The 22302-nt window shown below is 32.2% G+C and overlaps 3 protein-coding genes across 12 annotated transcripts; 1 reads left to right on the top strand and 2 right to left on the bottom strand.

Annotated features, from left to right (window-relative positions):
- Positions 1 to 1577: 1577 nt before the first annotated feature.
- Positions 1578 to 7312, bottom strand: LOC101216358 (cysteine synthase). Of its 3 annotated transcripts, XM_011661646.2 has the most exons (11): positions 7009 to 7306; positions 5239 to 5301; positions 4989 to 5098; positions 4684 to 4741; positions 4233 to 4496; positions 4015 to 4152; positions 3495 to 3546; positions 3156 to 3235; positions 2482 to 2541; positions 2290 to 2370; positions 1578 to 1902 (listed from the first exon to the last, which is right to left on the bottom strand). In XM_011661646.2, exons 2-11 carry the CDS (start codon positions 5278 to 5280, stop codon positions 1813 to 1815), a joined length of 975 nt encoding a protein of 324 aa, XP_011659948.2. In that variant the 5' UTR covers positions 5281 to 5301; positions 7009 to 7306; the 3' UTR covers positions 1578 to 1812. The 3 variants fall into 3 exon arrangements, 2 of the variants coding, with proteins under 2 accessions (XP_011659948.2, XP_031740042.1); XM_031884182.1 differs by lacking the exon at positions 5239 to 5301 and having other exon boundaries at positions 7009 to 7305; XR_004216070.1 differs by lacking the exons at positions 1578 to 1902; positions 2290 to 2370; positions 2482 to 2541 and having other exon boundaries at positions 3150 to 3235; positions 3936 to 4152; positions 7009 to 7312.
- A 1894-nt stretch (positions 7313 to 9206) lies between these two features.
- LOC101219222 (cysteine synthase) lies at positions 9207 to 13753 on the bottom strand. Of its 4 annotated transcripts, none has more exons than XM_011661645.2 (12): positions 13462 to 13753; positions 12765 to 12808; positions 12584 to 12646; positions 12335 to 12444; positions 12033 to 12090; positions 11583 to 11846; positions 11364 to 11501; positions 11049 to 11100; positions 10716 to 10795; positions 10040 to 10099; positions 9848 to 9928; positions 9207 to 9500 (listed from the first exon to the last, which is right to left on the bottom strand). In XM_011661645.2, exons 3-12 carry the CDS (start codon positions 12623 to 12625, stop codon positions 9411 to 9413), a joined length of 975 nt encoding a protein of 324 aa, XP_011659947.2. In that variant the 5' UTR covers positions 12626 to 12646; positions 12765 to 12808; positions 13462 to 13753; the 3' UTR covers positions 9207 to 9410. The 4 variants fall into 4 exon arrangements, 3 of the variants coding, with proteins under 3 accessions (XP_011659947.2, XP_031740022.1, XP_031740020.1); XM_031884162.1 differs by lacking the exon at positions 13462 to 13753 and adding an exon at positions 13415 to 13433; XM_031884160.1 differs by lacking the exon at positions 13462 to 13753 and adding an exon at positions 13014 to 13034.
- Positions 13754 to 14582: 829 nt separating this feature from the next.
- On the top strand, positions 14583 to 21856 carry LOC101218750 (cysteine synthase). Of its 5 annotated transcripts, none has more exons than XM_011661642.2 (12): positions 14593 to 14855; positions 14967 to 15063; positions 15907 to 15965; positions 16093 to 16202; positions 16305 to 16362; positions 17148 to 17411; positions 17522 to 17659; positions 18197 to 18248; positions 20328 to 20407; positions 21078 to 21137; positions 21236 to 21316; positions 21528 to 21856. In XM_011661642.2, the coding sequence occupies exons 3-12, from the start codon at positions 15927 to 15929 to the stop codon at positions 21615 to 21617; spliced, it is 972 nt and encodes a 323-aa protein (XP_011659944.1). In that variant the 5' UTR covers positions 14593 to 14855; positions 14967 to 15063; positions 15907 to 15926; the 3' UTR covers positions 21618 to 21856. The 5 variants fall into 5 exon arrangements, 4 of the variants coding, with proteins under 4 accessions (XP_031740029.1, XP_004135663.2, XP_011659944.1 ...); XM_011661643.2 differs by having other exon boundaries at positions 14594 to 14855; positions 14967 to 15012; XM_004135615.3 differs by lacking the exon at positions 14967 to 15063 and having other exon boundaries at positions 14591 to 14855.
- The last annotated feature ends 446 nt before the right edge of the window (positions 21857 to 22302 follow it).

Raw genomic sequence — 22302 nt, 5'->3', positions numbered from 1 at the left:
GTTGGTCGGAATCTTTCATACAAATTAGAGAGATTAACCATCAAACACACAAAATTTATTTTTTTAAAAGTTGGTTTTAGGTGTTTGTCCTAAACTACATTATTTTATAAATTCATTTTTTCAAAATTTATTTTAAGTGGTTGGCAAATACATTATCCTTTTTTCAAAACATTTTATCTTTTAATTTTGTACTTGAAAATGCAATCCAAACACACTCTAAATACGTAAAATTTGAGTATCTGAATTCTAAATATCCAAAATGATTAATGTTTGTGTTTGAATATGCAAGATTAATATTGAGTATCTAATTTCTAAATTTGAATATGTAAAGATAATTAAGCTTGAAAATTTAGAGGTACGTGTTCATTCTACTCAAAATTGAATAATTATTTAATAAATAAAAAACCCTTGATTAAGTCATCAATGAAATATTTAGTTTCTTGTTATAATAATTAATTATTTAATCACTTAAAATAAAAATAAATGTATAATTTTATATTAAATTATTTAAATCAATTACTTAAAATTTTTAAAAGAATTCAAATTTATTATTATATTGATAATGAATAATATTATTTTATATTAAATACTTGATTACCTAAAATATTAATCGTAAAAGTATTTGTTGAAATTTAGTAGGTGAGTTAATTTTCATAAATATAATAAAATACCAAAATATGTATGAGTTGTGTAACAAAATTAAAAAAAAATCATAATTTTTATAAATTCTAGGTTTTTTTTGAATAATGCTAACAAATTTTCATTTTTTTTCTTATTTGCTATTTATTCATCTCCTCTTCGTATTACTAATTTCTTCATATTATTTCTTTTTCATTTTACCATATTACAATTTTGTAGGTAAATATTTACCAATTTCTTTATTTTCTCTTCCAAAATTTCTTTCTTCTTCTCCATTTGTCATCTTTTTTTTTTTTTCTTAGTACAAGATCTATAAACAATCGATTGTTTATGTCAAATAAATAGAGACAAACCATTATCATCGATACACTTTACTCTATTTAAATTTTTAAAATGTTGTTTTACATGTTAATATTTTTAGTATGATCGTTATATTTACGAACCTCTCTTGTTATAAGACAATTCCAAACCCTAGACACTAAACCTTTTTCTTCTTTTTAATTATTTATTGTTATATGCCAATTTTAGGAAACAAATCAAATGTTTAAATTAATTATTTATTGTAAACTCACATTGTACACTAAACCTTGGAATATTGTGTTATTTAAGATCTCAAGTTTCATTTGAGTAAGGCTTAGCAACAGATGAAGACATGTATGATGATCGCCATCGCTGCAAGATTGAGCAAGAGGGGGAAGAATGAGTGTAGTTGAAACTTCGATCACCACCATATCAGCAAGCCACAGTAGTGAAACGTTGATGTGAAAAGCTGTCACCCCCAAGTATTATAGACCTCATTAGATCCTCAAACACATTGGGAATATGGCCTACAAGCTCGAGTTATCGGTTGAAGTGTCCATTCATCCTGTTTTTCATGTCTCGAAACTGAAGCAGGTGTTAAGCAACACCATGCCCATTAAACCTCGACCACAATCATGTAAGACAGAAGTTCTAATCATGAACTTTCCATATCTCTTTAAGTTTTAGCAGTCAAAGAAAGATTAGAAACTTTCATATTTTTACATGAACACAATCTACTATTATTTTATATACATAAAGTCTAATTAAATTTACCTTTTTAATCATTCTTATCATTCTTTTCCTTCAACAACACGTTCAAATTTCAAGATTTGAATCGATACAAGAACGTGTGAAAATTTCGACTGAACCAACTTATACACAAGTCATGTTTTCTGCTTCATGCCTGATTGAATCAAAAAGTTCCGTTGACAGATATCGCTCGCCGGAGCTTGGAAAGATAACCTAAAAATGGATCATGAAATCCATACACAAAAGAAAAAGGTCAGCCTCAAATATATGCGATAAATTCTATATGATATATATTTTATTTAAAAAACGTTATTCTTAAGTACTTGTACACTACACAAGCTAAAGTCACTCTCACATAAGAAAATTACCACTATTTTGATAGGATTTTTCAGGGTAGGGATCAAATTGTTAAATGATAGTTTCATAGAAATAGAAGTGTTTTTTAACCTAATCTTTACGTGGTACTTGTTCTCATTCAATGTGCCTATTTGGATTAACTTTCTAAGAGTTTATAAACACATTTCTTTACACTTATAAACACTTGATTAAAAAATTAAATGTTTCATCTTATTTGCAAAGGAAGGTTAACATATGACTTACAACAATAAGTTTTCCTTCACTCTCTTGTCTCTTGGCAACCTTTATTGCAGCAGCTGCTGCTGCACCTGATGAAATCCCCACCTACAAAAGGCAAAAATAAGAGTTATAAACTTTAAGCCAAAAAAATAACGGTCTATATTTTTCACAAAAAATACAAAAAATAAAGTCCTCATATAGATTGAAGTAACATACAAGGAGCCCTTCCTTTAGTGCAAGAAGCTTTGCAGTTTCCATTGCTTCCTCACTTGAGATCTGAAAACATCCAAATCCATTTCTATCTCAAGTAAATAAAGGAGTTTTTACTGCTTACTAGTGATGCTATGTTAGAAGAGCATGTAGAAAAACAAAATCGCTTAACAAGTTAGAGACGTTTGAACTGCTCTCTTACAAGAGTACTTAAAATTGTAAAGCAAATGGGAAGATATTCTACCAATCACAAGTGTTAAAGTTATTGAAGGGATCGAATGTTAACTTATTGGTTAAGTTAGTGAGAATATGACCATTTGCCACCAATAAATAGTATCAAAGTGGAAGTTACTTACAAAAACTACACTCAATATTCAATGTGAGATCGGATTCACGTCGAGAGTCAACTAAAGGTTAAACGCAAGTGAGGAGGAAGATGGAGAGAGTATTGATACATTTTACTTCGAACGATTGTTTTATAAGTTTGAGAGAAAACCTCATCTCTTGCAAACGTTTCAATTGGTTAAGACATTATAACCATGAGTGGAAAAAAAGAAGCTTCATCTTCTATGCCAACATTTGAATGAAAATGTATATGACAACGTAACGAGTTATCTTCAAAAAGTACTATATCATTACATTATTAAGAACTTCTTTGGACAAGCACGTTCAAGGCTCACCTGAATAATTTCATCATAAACATTGGTATCAAGAACAGCAGGGATGAAGCCAGCCCCAATTCCTTGAATGAGATGCTTGCCTATAATCATAAAAATGACAGTACACAAACTTTTGTTACAAATCATTTGATACCGTTAATAAAATTGGTAAATGTGCATATATGACAACATAACATAATAGCAAATCTTGCACAACCTAAAACTGTTTTGCAAGTGTGGCACAATTCAAACTTTTATCGATATCTATCACTGTCAAATGTGACACTACAAAACATCTACACAATCATTCCAAAAAAATTTGGAACACCCAAAGAAAAGAAGTTTGGAATGGGAACTGACCAGGTTGTTCTCCACTTAGCACAGCACTCTCGGCTGGTTCCACTGCATAAACCTACAAATTTACAAAAATCAGGATTATCCACCAATGGCCCATTTGGTAATGATCCCTTCAGCCTTGTTTGATTCCGTTTACATTTTGAAAATTGCGTTTGTTTTCTTGCAATTCATTACAATGATTTTCATCTTTCCTAAAGAAACATCAAATGACCTCCCTCTAGGGTTCATTTGATAATTGTTTGGGTTGTGAAAATCTTGTTAGTTTTCGCACTGTTCTTTGCAATGATTTTCATCCATCCCAAAGAAATATCAGCCAAGTTTGAAACACAACAAGTTCATTGAAAACCTACTTTTTAGATTTCAAAACTGGCTTGGAGTTTAAACAAGTAAACTGAGAACAAATGAAAGGAATTCTTAGATAAAAATAGTGTTTATAAACTTAACTTTCAAAAATAAAAAAGCTATCAAATCAGGCTCTAGTGTCCAGTTTCCGTTTCCGAGGAAAACAAACTAACGAGGGAACCTTAATGTCTGGGTCCTGTTCCTTGAGAAAATTCCCTGCACCAGTAATTGTCCCTCCAGTTCCAATCCCTACAACCAAAGCATCAACTTTTCCTCCCGAGTCTTTCCATATCTCTGGCCCAGTGGTTTCATAATGAATCTAAAGAACAAAAATAGATGCAAAATGACTCAAAACAGAGTTATATATCTTTTTGAGATCTCAAACTAAACAAAACAAACCTTTGGATTTGATGGATTTTCAAATTGCTGCAGAAAATAGCTATTGGGTGTGACTTCCATTATCTCCTCAACCTTCTTTAGAAGCCCTTTAAACCCTGCTGCAGGGTCTGTGATGTGCAGTTCGGCTCCGAAAGCCAGAAGCAGCACTCGTCTTTCGAGACTATATGAAGCTGGCATAACTACAATAAGTTTATAGCCCTTCACTGCTGCAATGCTCGCCAGTGCAATGCCCGTGTTACCCCCCGTAACCTCGATTAAGACAGTCTTTTTCCCAAAAGAAATATATATATATATAAGACGGATCAGGCAGATGATCAAATATATGACTTCAAGTTTAGAAATTTGGTTGACAATGCATTATAATTACATCAAGCACAAAAATCTATTGCCAATTCAAGTGGTAGCCTAATTTCTTCAAATGATGACAAGGAAATGAAGCATTTCTCACTACCTTCCCTGGTGTAATCAGGCCCTTATCCTCTGCATCTTCAATCATACTCAGCCCGATCCTACATCGAAAATTTGTATACTTCATATTTCAAAACCCCCTCACATTCTAATGCAAAATTTCATAGATATTAGGTTCCATTTGATAAACGTTTCGGTTTCCTAAAAAATTAAGCTTATAATTTATACTAATGCTTATGTTTTCTTGTTTAAGCTTTTTTTCCCTTTTGAAAGCAGCAATGAAAATGGAGACCATGAACGTTACAGTATGAGAATTTAATTTTTATTAAACAAAAAAAGGGCTCTGACCTGTCTTTGACGCTAGAACAGGGCTCCATTGTCTCTAATTTAGCAGCGATACGAGCAAAACAGCCATCAGCCACTTTACTTAGATATACCATTGGAGTATTACCTACTAACTGCAAGAATCACAACCATACTCAGAAGTACAAAAGATAAAGAGGAATTGTCTAAGTGAGCAAAATACAAGAAGTCAAGAACAAGAATGTAAATTGAAGTTTGAAACTGAGTTAGCCAACTCATAGAAAGAGAAAATTACTTCAGTGACATCTTTCTTGATTCCACCCTTGATCTCTTCCATGCGATCAGTTTGTTCTTCAAACTTTATGCAAATCAACAAGTAAATAGGTTTACAAAAAGACAAAGAAGAAAAACATGGTGGACCATTCAGACATCAGCCATCAAAACAAGGATACTTTTTTCTTCATATACAAATAATACCTCATGGGTGTTCAAACAGTTGAAAACTAAACAGCAACCCAACAGCGATTGAATCGAAATCGAAAACCAATGCATGCAGTTCGATTTGGATTGTGTTAAACTGAAACGGTTTCTTATGCTGTTCGGTTTGGTTTTAGACATTAAACCGATTTTAAAATCGAACCGAACCGCTTTATTTAAAATAGTTATATATATATAAATAATTAAATATATAAGTATAACTTACTTAGAGTTGACGGTATTGGAAGTGGAACTCGAACGACACTCGAACTCGAACTCGAATAGCATAGGGAGACGAAGACGACACCCTCTTGGCATGCAAACCCTTATTTTCATTCTTTTCAATTTATTTTCATTCTAAAACTTGGAAAAATCATGTTTCTAATTCTTATATCGAATTAAAATTTTGTACATTGCAGGAACTAGACAAAATGTCGACAATGTTTGAAACTTCTATGTCTTTTACTTAATTATTGTACAAATTAATTTAATTTATGTTTGTAATATTGTAGGACTTTTGTTTATGTATAATGTTCCTAAAGGATTTTAATTCTAATACTTATGCATAAGTGGTTCGATTTCAGTTCGGTTTTATTTATGCATAAACGGTTCGGTTTTGATTCAGTTTAACACAGATGACCGGTTCGGTTCGGTTTTGGATGAGATTTTTTGCATTTTGTGGTTCGATGTAGTTTCAGCTTCAAACCAAACCAACCACATCCAACCGAATCAAACCGTGAACACCTCTAATACCTCAAAGAGCAAGGTCCTAGCAATTAATAATCGAGTTCAAAGTTTCCCTATAATACCTAATATCACAAAGAGCAAGGTCAAGAACTAAAATTTTCCTATAATCTTTAAATTAGCGGAAACAATAGCAATTTACAAGTACAAAGCTATTAAATTTAGATCGACACAAAAAGCAGTTCAAAGCTTCAATTATATCTATAAAAATTGAAGCGTGGTTCTATTTTGCATTCGCTTATAATACTTTCATTTGTATCCACACAACATCTGAGAGTGGAGAATATTTGAATATCTGACCTCTTAGTCGAGAAGATATGTCATTACTCGTTGACACTGTATCCCTTTTTGTTACTATGATGTAGCCCATTAGATGATTTTAGCTCAATTCTCATGCAGTATAATATAATGAACAAGATAAATACACTAATGAACGACATACCTTGTAGACATAAAAAAAAAAAATACCATTAACAAGAAAAACCAAACATAACATAATTTTATGTCCAAAAGATGGAAGTGAATTTTCTTTTAAGTTGAAATGACAAAAGAGAAGAAACCCACAAAATGGCCAGAGACAAAAGTAAAAACCCATCCAAGAAATTATTGGCAAAATTAGTACAAACACAACAAAAATTTGTCTAGAATCAAGTAGAGGAAGGGACACTTGAGATGGGATATAACAAAGAGTTTCAACATCAAATAGGTAACTAGCTATCACCACCGATTTCAGTTAGAAATGAACAAAGAAAATGGAAGAAAAAGAAAACAATCCAACTTCAACTATTAGATATACAAGAAAATACAAAAAGAGGGAAAAAGGAGCTCTGATCAAGAAACAAACCTTGATATCAACAAAACCCCACGAGAGTTTAGCTCAAAAACCCTTAAGAAAATGTGATGAGTGGAGCTTGAAATGATGATATAATATCTTTTGCCTTTATTGGGGGGTCAAGTGCTTCATATTCTTGCAATGTCTCCGGAAAATTGAAAGGCAGCCTCCTTGGTTTTGGCTTTGGCTTTATTCATTTTCTCTTGGGCAAGGCCAATAATGGTACGATACACTTCTGCTTTGTTATTTGGAGGATTTCTTGAGAAATGGCAAGTGTCACAATATGGACTGATTGTGGAATAATTTCATTATCCACAAGCATTACCGAAACTGATGATTATTTTGAAGTTCATATCTTGTTATTGGAGATTGTGTGTGAGCCCACGTGGTGATCTTTGTATTATATATACTTAGGAATGATTAGGTAAGACTAGGAGTATATCGGTCATCTCTACTGTAGATTTTGTTTTTATTTACGTTGATATACACATAATTATTGTTTTTAAAAGAAAATTTGTAACAAATGAAAAAAAAATAGAAAAGAATATTTTATACCACTTCCTTTTTGCATATTGCAAATATGACACATAATTAACGATATCGAAGGACTAAACGAACGACTATCATAAAGTTATGGAAGAGTTATCAGTTTTAAATTTGCTACTTTTATAATTTATAAAATGTACTAACATGAATTCTCTTATTATATTTTTGCTATTTTTGCAAATGCCCAATTTTAAAAGTTAACCTATTGCTACTACTAAATTTATTATATTTGTAAATACAACACAATTTTAATTTTATCCGTCACTCTAACTTTATCGTGGAGAGACTTATTTATGATAAAAGGTTTTTTTTTTTTTTTTTTTTTTTTTTTTAAATTTTAGATTTATGATTGTTTTGCAAGTTCTTTTACTTTTATATATCTTTTTGTTAAGAAGCATTTTGGTCCAAAGAAGCTGCCCTATACATTTTTAAATATTCAAATTTTATTTTTTGAATTTGAAAAAAAAAAATTTAGAAATAGCAAAATAAATTAATTTATTTACAAGCTATAATAAATTTTTTTATCAATGATAGAAATTGATAGACTTCTATCACGGGCTATCAATACCATTGATACAAGGATATTCTTGTCTATCAAATGTTTGTTATTAAATAGAATTTAAAATTTTGTCATAGCTTATAAATATTTTGTCAAATTTGCTATCCTCTATCATTCAAAAAAAAAAAAAAAAACTTTAAAATTCTATATCACTTTAATGAGTATTTTAATATATTTTTTAGTTTTATTATTTGTTAAGGTTTTTACGTAAAAATATTTTTTTTCTATAAAATAATAATAATTATTATTTAATCAATTTCAATAATTTCTTTCATGTATTAAATACATAGATTAAAATTAAAAGAAAATAAAAGAGTAGATTTCAAATATAGAAAATGAATCGAAATATTTTGAAGTATAACCCGCAATTACAACAAATGAAAGGCGAAAAATGATAGAGGAAATGAGTGTTTGGATAGTGCATTTTGTCACTAAAGTAATATTTAAAGTTATGATTAATGTGTTATATATATGACAATGCATCTTTATTATTTAAACACAAACGGACCCAAATGAATTTCCCAGATTATTCTTCTCTCTTGATTAGTACAAAATCATGTAAGACAGAAGCTTGTAATCATGAACTTCCCATATCTTCCTTCCAATTTTCCCAGTCAAAGAAATGTTGAAAACAAACAAGTTTGACAAAACCTACACTTATAGTATATACTGTTACGAAAGTTCGATGACATATCTACATCTAAAGGTCTTTGACGGGGTGACCTGCGATAGAAGACTATATATATAGTAATTGTTGAGTAAACGAACTGACCATGGACTGACTTTCATACATCAAAACAAAAATTGTATAAAAACAATTGTCATAATAATGATAGGGTCAATTCCCACTTAATCAATAGCCACTTGCAATATAACAACGGAGTATCTCGTATACTCCTTTCTCTTCTATCATCCACATGTATCATTTTCAACAATTCTTCTTACCAAAGTCACACTTTACTAACTATAGCACCACGGAAGGTCTTCAGTATATCCCTTGGACTTTCTGCAATGCTACGCCAAAAAGCAGCCAATCTAACAGTGCCATAACCAAGATAGATGCTAATGCAAACCCAACAAACCAATCTTAACAGAATAAAATAAGTGAGTTCAATAAATAAAGGAAGTGGAACTAGCAAACTAAAAAGTTTAATTACATGAACATAATCTACTAATAGTAATTTATAGACGCAAAGTCTAATTCAATTTACCTTTTTAATTGTTCTTATCATTATTTTCCTTCAACAATATATTCGAATTTCAAGATTGAATTGATACATGTACGTGTGAAAATTTCGAATGAATCAACTTATACATAAGTCATATTTTCTGCTTCATGCCTGATTGAATCAAAAAGTTTCGTTGACAGATATCGCTCGCCGGAGCTTGGGAAGACGACCTAAAGATGAATAAAAAAATCCAAAAAAAATGTCAACCTCAAGTATATTTTATAGGATGGATATTTTATTTAAAAAACATTATTGTTAAGTACTCGTAAACTACATAAGCTAAAGTCGTCACATAATAAAACTTCCACTAAATTTCGATAGGATTTTTCATGGTAGGGATCAAATGGTTAAATAATAGTTTCATAGAAATAGAAGTGTTTTTTAACCTAATCTTTATGCGGTACTTGTTCTCACTCAATGTGTCTATTTCAATTGACTTTCTAAGTGTTTATAAACATATTTCTTTACACTTATTTAAACACTTAAAAAATTAAACGATGAAGATAACATGACTTACAACGATAAGTTTTCCTTCACTCTCTTGTCTCTTTGCAACCTTTATTGCAGCAGCTGCTGCTGCACCTGATGAAATCCCCACCTACAAAAGGCAAAAATAAGAGTTATGAACTTTAAGCCAAAAAAATAACGGTCTATATTTTTCACAAAAAATACAAAAAATAAAGTCCTCATATAGATTGAAGTAACATACAAGGAGCCCTTCCTTGATTGCAAGAAGCTTTGCAGTTTCAATTGCTTCCTCACTTGAGATCTGAAAACATCCAAATCCATTTCTATCTCAAGTAAATAAATGAATTTTTACTGCTTACTAGTGATGCTATGTTAGAAGAGCATGTAGAAAAACAAAACCGCTTAACAAGTTAGAGACGTTTGAACTACTCTCTTACAAGAGTACTTAAAATTGTAAAGCAAATGGGAAGATATTCTACCAATCACAAGTGTTAAAGTTATTGAAGGGATCGAATGTTAACTTATAGGTTAAGTTAGTGAGAATATGACCATTTATCACCAATAAATAGTATCAAAGTGGAAGTTACTTACAAAAACTACACTCAATATTCAATGTGTAAGATTGGATTCACGTCGAGAGCCAACTAAAGGTTAAATGCATATGACGAGGAAGATGGAGAGAGTATTGATACATTCTACTTTGAATGATTATTTTATAAGTTTGAGAGAAAACCTCATCTCTTGTAAACGTTTCAATTGGTTAAGACATTATAACCTTGAGTGGAGAAAAGGAAGCTTCATCTTCTATGCCAACATTTGAATGAAAATGTATATGAAAACGTAATGAGTTATCTTAAAAAAGTACTATATGATATCATTATTAAGAACTTCTTTGGACAAGCATGTTCAAGGCTCACCTGAATAATTTCATCGTAGACTTTGAGATCAAGAACAGGAGGGATGAAGCCAGACCCAATTCCTTGAATGAGATGCTTGCCTATAATCATAAAAATGACAGTACACAAACTTTTGTAACAAATCATTCCGTACCATTAATATATGGGAACATAACATAATAGCAAATCTTGCACAACCTAAAAAAATATGGCACAATTGTTTTGCAAGTATGGCACAATTCAAACTTTTATTGATATCTATCACAGCCAAATGCAACTCTACAAAACATCTGCACAATCATTCTAAAAAAATTTGGAACACCCAAAGAAAATTAATGTGGAATGGGAACTGACCAGGTTTTTCTCCACTTAGCACAGCACTCTCGGCTGGTTCCACTGCATAAACCTACAAATTTACAAAAGATCAGGATTATCCATCAATGGCCCATTTAATAATGACCCCTTCAGCCTCGTTTGATTCTGTTTACTTTTTGAAAATTGCATTTGCTTTCTCACAATTCAATACAGTGATTTTCATCTTTCCTAAAGAAACATCAAATGACTTCCCCCTAGGGTTCATTTGACAATTATTCGGGTTGTAAAAATACTATCAAATCAGGCTCTAGTGTCCAGTTTCCGTTTCCATGGAAAAAAAACTAACAATGGAACCTTAATGTCTGGGTTCTGTTCCTTGAGAAAATTCCCTGCACCAGTAATTGTCCCTCCAGTTCCAATCCCTACAACCAAAGCATCGACTTTTCCTCCCGAGTCTTTCCATATCTCTGGCCCAGTGGTTTCATAATGAATCTAAAAAACAAAAATGGATGCAAAATGACTCAAAACAGAGTTATATTTCTTTTTGAGATCTCAAAACCAAACAAAACAAACCTTTGGATTTGATGGATTTTCAAATTGCTTCAGAAAATAGCTATTGGGCGTGACTACCATTATCTCCTCAACCTTCTTTAGAAGCCCTTCAAGCCCTGCTGCAGGGTCTGTGATGTGCAGTTCGGCTCCGAAAGCTAGAAGCAGCATTCGTCTTTCGAGGCTATATGAAGCTGGCATAACTACAATAAGTTTATAGCCCTTCACTGCTGCAATGCTCGCCAGTGCAATGCCCGTGTTACCGCTCGTAACCTCGATTAAGACAGTCTTTTTCCCAAAAGAAATATATGTATATAAGACGGATCAGGCAGATGATCAAATATATGACTTCAAGTTTAGAAATTTGGTTGACAAGGCATTATAATTACATCAAACACAAAAATCTATTGCCAATTCAAGTGGTAGCCTAATTTCTTCAAATGATGACGAAAGAAATGAAGCATTGCTCACTACCTTCCCTGGTGTAATCAGGCCCTTATCCTCTGCATCTTCAATCATACTCAGCCCGATCCTACATCGAAAATTTGTATACTTCATATCTCAAAAACCCCTCATATTCTAATGCAAAATTTAGTAGATATTAGGTTCATTAGATAACGGTTCGGTTTCCTAAAAAATTAAGCTTATAATTTCTCTAATGCTTATATTTTCTTGTTTAAGCTTTTTTTCCGTTGTGAGAGCAGCAATGAAAATGGAGACCACGGACGTTACAGTATGATAATTTAATTTTTATTAAACAAAAAAAGGGCTCTGACCTGTCTTTGACGCTAGAACAGGGCTCCATTGTCTCTAATTTAGCAGCGATACGAGCAAAACAACCATCAGCCATTTTACTTAGATATACCATTGGAGTATTACCTATTAACTGCAAGAATCCCAACCATACTCAGAAGACAAAAAATAAAGAGGAATTGTCTAAGTGAGCAAAATACAAGAAGTCAAGAACAAGAATGTAAATTGAAGTTTGAAACTAAGTTAACCAACTCATAGAAAGAGAAAATTACTTCAGTGACATCTTTCTTGATTCCACCCTTGATCTCTTCCATGCTTTCAGTTTGTTCTTCAAACTTTATGCAAATCAACAAGTAAATAGGGTTACAGAAATACAAAGAAGAAAAATATGGGAACTATTCAGACATCAGCCATCAATACAAGGATACTTTTTTCTTCATATACTAATAATACCTCAAAGAGCAAGGTCCAGCAATTGATAATCCAGATGTCAAGACCTAAAATTTCCCCATAATTTATAGATTAGCAGAAACAATAGCAATTTGCAAGTACAAAGCTATTAAATTTAGATTGACGCAGAAAGCAGTTCAAAGTTTCAATTATGTCCATAAACATTGAACCCGGTTTCTATTTTGCATTCGCTTTTAATACTTTCATTCGTTTCCACACAACACCATAGTGGAGATTATCTGAATATCTGACCTCTTAGTCCTCTTAATCGAGAAGATATGTCATTACTCATTGAAAAAAAAATATCATTAACAAGAAAAACTAAACAGAAGCATAATTTTATGTCCAAAGATGGACGTGAAATTTCTTTTAAGTTGGAATGACAAAATAGATGAAACCCGGAAAATGCAGAGACAAAAGTACAATCTATTCAAGAAATTATTGGCAAAATTAGTACAAACCCATAAATTTTTTGTCTAGAATCAAGTAGAGGAAGGGACACTTGAGATGAGATAACAAAGAGTTTCAACATCAAATAGGTAACTAGCTATTACCACCGATTTCAGTTAGAAACGAACATGGAAAATGGAAGAAAAAGAAAATAATCCAATTTCAACCTTTAGATATATATATATATATATATATAAACGTACAAAAAGAGGGGAAAAATAACTCTGAAGAAGATCTGAAAGAAACAAACCTTGATATCAACAAAACCCCACAAGAGTTTAGCTGAAAAACCCTTCAGAGAAGGTGATGTGTGGAGCTTGAAATGATGATAATATCTTTTGCCTTTGTTTGGTGGGGCTCAAGTGATTCATATTCTTGTGTCCGGAAAATTGACAGGCAGCCTCCTTGGTTTTGGCTTTATTCATTTTCTTACACTTCTGGTTTCTTATTTGGAGGATTTCTTGAGAAATGGCAAATGTCACAATGTAGACTGATTGTGGAAAAATTTCGTTATCCACAAGCATTAACGAAACTGTTGATTATCTTGAAGTTCATGTCTTGTTATTGGAGCTTGTGTGAGCCCAAGTGGTGACTTTTTGTGTTATTATTTCGTCATATATCTTCTTATATTTACGTCGTTATAATATCATTGTTGATTTTAAAAGTTAACTATTCCTATTACTAAATTTAATATATTTACAAATACAACCCAATTTTATTTTTACCCGTTACTCGACCGTACATCAATAGATTTATTTATGATAAAACATTTATTTTTGATAGACTTACGATTATTTCACAAATTTTTTACTTTTATACACAATTTTGTTAGAAGACATTTTTGATCGTCGTTCATGGTTTAGTCAATAAATTTTTAAATATTCAATTTTAATTTTTAAATACTATACCACTTTATTAGTGTTTAATTTTTGAAAGTTTCTTTATTTCTTAACATTTTCACTATAAATTTTGAGGATATATTTGCATAAAAATATTTTTTTCCATTCTGATTGTTATTATTATATAGTCCATTTCAATAATGTTGTGATAATAAATTTAAGATGTATTAAATACAAGATTAAAAATAAAAGTTTGAACTGTAGTTTTGAATATAAGAAAAATAAATCAAAATATTTATAAATATAATCAAATATTTGGAATGTAATCAGGGTGATAACATAAAATCAGAGATTTGCTGAAAAGTGTGTTCAATTGGAGCGAAACAAAAATAGAACTGTAAAATGTGAAAATGATGAAAATAAAGTGGAATTTAATCCAATTTTGGACTTTGGATTATGATAAATAATGTTTAAATTTATGATCTTTGATGTGTTTTTGATATGACGTTAATCTTTACTATTCAAACACATTTTGTTAGCTTTGGCGCGTTTCTCGTCCCTTTTCTTCTGGCCTTTTTCGATAAACTCAAACGGACCCAAATGAATTTAGCTATGAAGATTCTCAATAATTCATTCTGTGGTTTGAATGTGAAAAGATTAGTGAACAGGCTAGCCACATAAATCCCTTCCCCTTACCCCCAAATTATTTATTTTTCTCTCTTGATTAGTACAATGGCGCAAGAAATGACGCCGCAACCATTGAAATCCAACAATTATTCTCCTGCTATGATTTCAACTTCCATTGGTGAGCTTTTACCTAACCCAATTCGTTGACTAAGCTCCTCCCCCATTTTCTATGTTGTATTATTATTATACATACACTTCCACAAGCTTTACCATTTTTTTTTTCTTGTAGTGGCTGTGTTGATTGAAATCAATTTCATTGACTGATAACTCTGAAGGTAGTTGAGTTAGCTTTGGCCGTTACTCTTCTTTCTTTTGTTCCATTTTGGGTATGCTGCTTTGTTTTTGCTTTTTTTGGTTAAATTTTGATGTTGTTGGATTTCTGTTGATATGAGTTTGTGAAGTTTTGTTTTTCTATGGTTTGGACAATTTGTCATCTGGGTTTTTGATTTCTCTGTTTCTTTGTATGGATTATCAATGATGATGGTTTCAGATGGTGGTTTTAATTTATTTTTTTTAGCTATTTGGTGGTCGAGAATGTATTGTGTTGACTTCATCAACTCAAAAAATGTTTGCTCCCCTTTTGTAGCTGCTCATATCGTTTATATGCCACTTTGTTCTTTATTATTTCATGGGAGCTTTCTATGTTTTTGTTCATTTTCCCATTGCTCATCGCTTTCCCCTCATATCCTTGAAAATTCTTCATCTTACGTCAAAGCCTGCCTTCCTCCAAATTGTTGGAAGGCTTTGCCTCGCTCAAAGTCAACTCCAGATTTTCCGAGTCCCTACCATCTTGGAGGTTCTTTGGAGCTTGTTCTCCTCACAGTCATATGTATTTTTGATTTATGAGTGTGGAAGGCATCTTGTTGGTGGATGACCGCTATGGTTGAGTTTGGAGTCTTGTTATTTTCACGTAATGTTTGAGTTCTAGGTGGATGACAGCTACCACTTGAACTCATTTCTTCTAAGTTCCTTGCTATTTACATTGTTCCTTATTCATCACCAGGCCAACCAATTTATTTATTTAGCTTTTGGTTAAATTACCCATATAAGAAAATTGTAGGTAGTGGGTCTTACTTCTTATGTTATTTTGTGTGAGTTCTTACTGTTTTTTTTTTGTTGTTCTGATTTTCTACCTAGCTTTTCACTTGTTTCGCTTGTACTTTATGCAGAAAGGAACTTAACTATACTCATGGAGGACAAGTGTGCAATCAAGGCTGATGCCACTGAAGTAATATCTACTTCCTTGGCTGCTTATGCTTTAGACTTCCTTTTCGGCTCTTCTTTTTTCTTGATTCACTCCCTTTAGACTATCTTTCTTCTTTCCCTTCTCATGATGGATGGTTATTGTCCTGCAGCTAATAGGCAATACCCCTATGGTCTATCTCAACAAAATTGTAGACAATTGCTATGCAAAGATCGCTGCCAAACTAGAGTCAATGGAGCCTTGTTCGAGCGTGAAAGACCGGTAAATAGATTATCCATTAATAAAGTGAATTCATTAAAGAAAAAATAGTAATAAATAAAGTGAAATCATATTCTGTTTTCTTTTTATATCTCTGGATTGCAGGATTGGTCTCAGTATGATAGAAGACGCAGAGGAAAAGGGTTTGATAACACCAGGCAAGGTAATTAATAGTGTACCGCGTGCAAATGTAGATCATTCAATTTTTAATCTCAGTCTGCAAGTAATAGAGACTTAAGAACTTGAAACTACACAGTAGGCATCAAAATGCAATACATGTTGTATATATAGAAACAAAGTCATGGGTATAAGTTAGGATGTATTTAATGGATCGCTTTGGTCAGGGGCTACTTAAGGCAATTTGAGACCTTTAGGCAAAATTTGCATGAAATCTTTTTCATTGTTCTGAAGTATAAACTGCGTATACCAATTTCTTTTTTTTTTTTTATTATTTTATCATTTTTCAATATATGTATATTTGGCTTTAGAGGATTTTGTTTAAAAACTATTTTTTAGTATATTATCATTTTTTCATGTAACTTTATTATATTTGCTGTTGGTAATAAATATATGTGAGGATTCATAAATGTAATTCATCTAATATATTTACAAGTCTTTTCATATCTCTAAGCTCGCCTGCAAGGCGCTAATATTAAATTACATGGATCTCTTAAAACAATGGGGCCTTAACGAGTTGTGTCACTCACCATTATCTTAAGCTGGTTACAGTTTTGGTTGGAAATTAGCAAAGTTTCTTGAATTAGCCAGGTCTGCGTTTGAAAGCTGTACTTGCATCCTGTGTTGATGGCATTACAAATTTGAGTGAAAATTGCAAATCAGTTGGATTAGTTATGTTGGTCAAACTAGGAATCTACAAGATTTGCAGTTCTGTTTTCAAAAGCTTGAGATTATGGAAACTGAATCTTTGTTTGTGTGTGGGGTCAAAAGAGTATTCTCATTGAGGTCACAGCAGGAAACACCGGCATTGGACTGGCATGGGTTGCAGCAATCAAGGGCTACAAACTTATTCTCATAATGCCAGCTTTCTTCAGCGTGGAGAGAAGAATTTTAGCACTTGCTTTTGGAGCTGAGTTACGTATCCCCGACCCGGAAATGAGTGGTGAGGAAATTCTAAAGATGGCTGAGGAACTTGAAAAATCCACACCCAATGGATACTTTATGAGGCAATTTGACAACCCTGCCAATACAAAGGTAATTTGATATATGATATATCCATCCATCAGATTTCATGGTTGCTCCTGTATCAGTCTTTGATCAGTTGAAAATATAATAATTTAGTTATTTATTTCTAATTTCATTAGATTCACTATGAAACAACTGGGGTGGAGATATGGAAAGATTCAAATGGTAAAGTTGACGCTCTGGTAGCTGGGATTGGGACTGGGGGGACAATAACTGGTGCAGGGAAGTTCCTTAAGGAGCAGAACCCAAAAATCAAGGTTGCTCTTTATAGTTTGTGATTACAGTGAGTTTGGGATGCCTTTTTAGATAGTAGAGTTTTTTTAGTGGAAAACGTTTTTTCATAAATACTTTCAAGAATGAGTTTGAGATAATTTTTGAAGAACAAAAAGGACTTTTAGTTCATCTTTCACTCCATCAAAAGCAGTTTTCTAAATTCAATAATGTTTGGTTAAAATTAAGAGTGATTTTGAAATTTCTGTACATTTTACCACATCAATGAAATGGTTTGTGTTTTCAAGAATATATATATATATATATATATATATATACAATAACATTAAAGTGCTCAGAAGTACTAAGTGATTTGTTTTTAAGTGCACATAGAAATGGTGCTTCCATTAACCATATATTTCTTTTCAAAACGGTGCAAACTCACTATAGTGTCCTTACAATTTTCAAAATCACTCTTGGCTAAGTAACCATGAAAATTTTGAAAGTTCATTTAATTAACAAAAAAAAAATCAATCTATTTACTCCAAAACTTATCCTAAATGTCAAAGGTGTTACCAATGCAGGTATATGGAGTAGAACCAGTTGAAAGTGCAGTGTTAAGTGGAGGAGAACCCGGTGAGTTCGTTGCTACAGGCTCTTCATATCCTTTTTCTTCACTCCTTTAAATTTTGGGTTAATTAGTTTACAAATTATATGGATAAATCAATGAATTTCTGCAAAGATGATTTCGGTGTATAAAACACTTCCACATACACTATAAACTTGGTTATATTTGTAAGTGGCCTTTTCTTCTTTTTTTCTTTTTTGTAGAAAATCATTCAATGAAATTACAAGAACCATCTCCAACTGTATACGAGACAATTTAAGCTATAATTTCTAGGTGGATAAATTTGTACATCAACATAAAGCCAACAATCTTACAAAAGTGAGATCAAACGAAGCTTTAAAAGAAGTTTCTGTCTTCAAATATTTTCCCTTTTTTTTCCGTTCCATAGAACCTAGATGAAGGCTCTGTTGAAGTGGAGCCACAAAGTCTTCTTTACCTTCTCGAATGGCCATGAGGATTAAAGACAGCCAAGCAGTAACATTGTTGTAGAGAAACACTGACCAACCAAAAGGGGCAGCAAATTGTAAGCATTGTAGGGGTGCAGTGGATGAAAATGTGACTCAGATATTTTTAGGGTTCCCCTCTTAAGAACTCACCTTCAAAAACACATGAATAGAACCATAAACACAAACAGAGCAAGAACGTCATTGTTGATATGCTATCAATAGTTGTCAATAAACCAAAAGGACGACCATTGCCAAAAACAAAAAAGGACGAAACGAGAGAGTTAGGAACCTCTCCTATGAAGACACTCAGCTAAAACAACCCACCAAAAACCATCATACCTTTTCTTCTTCCTACATGCTAAATTTTAAATCACCGATTGACCCAAAAGCTTAAGCTAAGGGTGAAGGCAAACTTAATTATATATCATCAAACATTTCTCCTCACTTGTGAGCTCAAAATATGAATAAGGTCCAACAAGTGGGAATGAATATTAATTGTAGAGAAAACAACAATTGGAGAAGTTTGAATACTGGATCTCTAGAAACAACCTGCTTTAATACCATCTTAGGTTTAAGTGGCTGAGTGAAACGAATTTAATTATATATCACCTAACTCTAAAAATAAATATACTTTTTTCTAATTTCAGACATGACTTGTACATAACTAAGGAAAATATTTAACTTATTATTTTGAAAAGAAAATTCAATTCAATTATAGATTGAATCCTTATACATTGATCGATCCTAAAGTCTTAGTATGGCAACTTCATCCTTTAGTAATAGGGGACCTTTTTATATCTTTCAAGATGTCAGATATCATTAATTCACTTAACTTTGCACATTTCTAGTGAATATATTTTGTTTCTAGGTTAAAGAAATGTGTCCCCTACATGTATGTGTCCTACAATTTAAGAATAGACGTGTTGTGTATCGTGTCATATCTTGTGTCCGTGCTTCTTATAAAACATTACTTCAGAACAAAGGGCATAAACAAAAACTAATTCCAGAGACACTAATGGAAAATGATACAACTTTGTAGTAAGATTAACGGGCATAAAGGATAATGAAAGAGACACCATCTTTGAACCAAAAGAGTTTTGGGTATATATATGTTGCAAGAAACTTCTTATTAACTGTTGGATTTCTTATATATTTTTCCGTATTGATTGGTTGTCTTCCGTCCATATAGGATCTTGTATTTGATTCCATATGTAAAAGAAATACACTAGTTTTTTTCCTAGATGCAAGTTGGCATTTGAGCATAAAGTCCTAATATCAACGTGAAGTTGTTTCTTGTTCAAAATAAATTAGTTTTTGGGTTGGGGGTAGTGATTAAACATGTTATGTTACTATAGGAGAACTCATGTTCAAACTCTTGTGCTATTATTATTGTTGCTGCTGATTTTATTTTATTATGTATTCATTGTCTGGTGTCTGCTCGCTGGGTCTCATGTGAATATCGATGATATGGATGATGATAATGAAAATATTAGGCTCCCCCTCAAAGGTTTTGAGTATAGTGTGGATTGAAACAAATGCATTCCATTTTAAGATGTTTCGAGGAAAACTGGTATGCTGTTTCTATACTTTATTGTCCTCATCAAGTTCTGACCATTGACATGCTCTTCCATTACATTGAAGGCCGCCATCTCATACAAGGGATTGGTGCTGGTATCATCCCTTCAATTCTAGACGTTGAGTTACTCGATGAGGTTATTCAAGTAAGTCACAGAACTGACTAGCAGTGGCTAGAATTAATCTTGATGAGGAGTTAAATTTTGTTCTTGGCAGCCACTCATTCTCATCATTTTGAGTTACTAGCTTAGGCTTATACTGATCCGTACATACTGCAGTACCCCATTCTGATATGTTTAACCATAGGTTACAATCTGAACATCTTTATAAAACTTGTATTTCAATCCCAAAACAAAACATATATATATATATAAAACTTCTAAAGCTCCAAATTATACTAGAAACACGATCATTATAGCACATCGAAGGAAGTACATATGATCTTGTTAGGATATTTCTTGAAGTTCTTGGCATTTTCCTGAATTGTATAAATACTCTCTTTACTGATTCTATGGCAACAATTATTTCCTGAAAAAGGCATATGTATATTTATTTTGTTTTGGTTTTAAAAAATTTAAATGTTCCATTTAATTTATTCAACTTTCTTACGTTTATTTCACTTTATCTTCTAAATACTCTTAGCAACATTCGTTTTAGCTATTGCCATTAATTATTCAAACTTCGAATACATTTTAAAATTTATCACCTGGCCTACTTACTAATAAGTTTGAATACATTACCTGTAACTTTTCTCACGGTGCACTTAAATTTTTTGCTACAACTTCTAACCTTAATTTACTATCTGTGTTGTGTAAGATATCAAGTGAGGAAGCGATTGAAACTGCAAAGCTACTTGCTCTAAAAGAAGGCCTTCTGGTATCCTAACATTTCTTTTCGGATCATCCTGGAACTATTTTGACTACCTATACAAAAATCAAATGCTTTGCCAAAAGTGACTTGAGCTACCTATGTAGGTGGGAATTTCATCCGGTGCTGCAGCAGCAGCTGCGATCAAAGTCGCAAAACGACCCGAGAATGAAGGAAAACTCATTGCTGTAAGTTTATGTTACTATCCCATATTAAGAACGGTTCTCAGTTCAAGGTCCAATTTTCATAGAAATCTCTTCACTTTGACATATCAAATGGGCACTTACTCATCCTGACACTATAATAATATTATTACTACTTGTAACTCTGGTAAAACATCTGCTAACTCTCTCCACACAAATCAATCTTGAAGTGTCCTATCGATGTTTTCACTTCCAGGTGGTCTTTCCGAGCTTCGGTGAAAGGTATCTATCGACTTCACTCTTCGACTCAGCCAGGCAAGAGGCATTAAACATGGCGTACAGTTGAAGAGACAAGGAAACTGTTTGTTAATTTGCTGTCTAGATTTGAGAGTAGAATAAGTTGAGAATCCAAGCTTCCTGTTTAGAGACGAGCCACTTGTGGAAAATGTGGAAAATGTAAATGACATATATGTAATCAAAACATGTTATGTACATTTAATACAGCAAGTTCTTGCATGATTCTGGAAGAACAAAATGTTATTCGAGGATATCAAGAGGTCCAAGTCCAAACACCTACTTTTTCAACTTGTGTTCTTTACTTTAGAGAAGTCTTGAAAAGTTCTATTTTTAGTCAGAATTCATTCTGAACCATGAATCATGAACCTCATGATTACTTGGGACTTTGAGAATTTGAATCCAACGAATTCATATTTCATATTATTTTTTAAGTTAATTTTTATCACTCTAGTATATGAGTTTCTTGAGGTTGAGTTTCTTGAGTGATTGCCTACAGGAACAAATTAGATTTCTTATGAAAGTAGCACCTCATTCACAAGATCTAACAAACTATATTTTGTGGAAAGAAATTAAACATGAAAAAAAAATCGAAAGAGGGTTTTACGAAATAATATGTTCATGAAAAGTTGTTCTAAAGTGCAATTTGAAAAAGAAATACATTTATAAACTATTCATAATCATTCAAATAGTCGTGATTCTTCTTTAAGTTGGTTATTTTAGAAAAGATCTTTATA

This window comes from Cucumis sativus, chromosome 1 (genome assembly GCF_000004075.3).
Source record: "Cucumis sativus cultivar 9930 chromosome 1, Cucumber_9930_V3, whole genome shotgun sequence".
Lineage (NCBI taxonomy): Eukaryota > Viridiplantae > Streptophyta > Magnoliopsida > Cucurbitales > Cucurbitaceae > Cucumis > Cucumis sativus.
The sequence above is the reverse complement of the archived record's forward strand: the minus strand, read 5'-3'. Positions and strand labels throughout refer to the sequence as shown.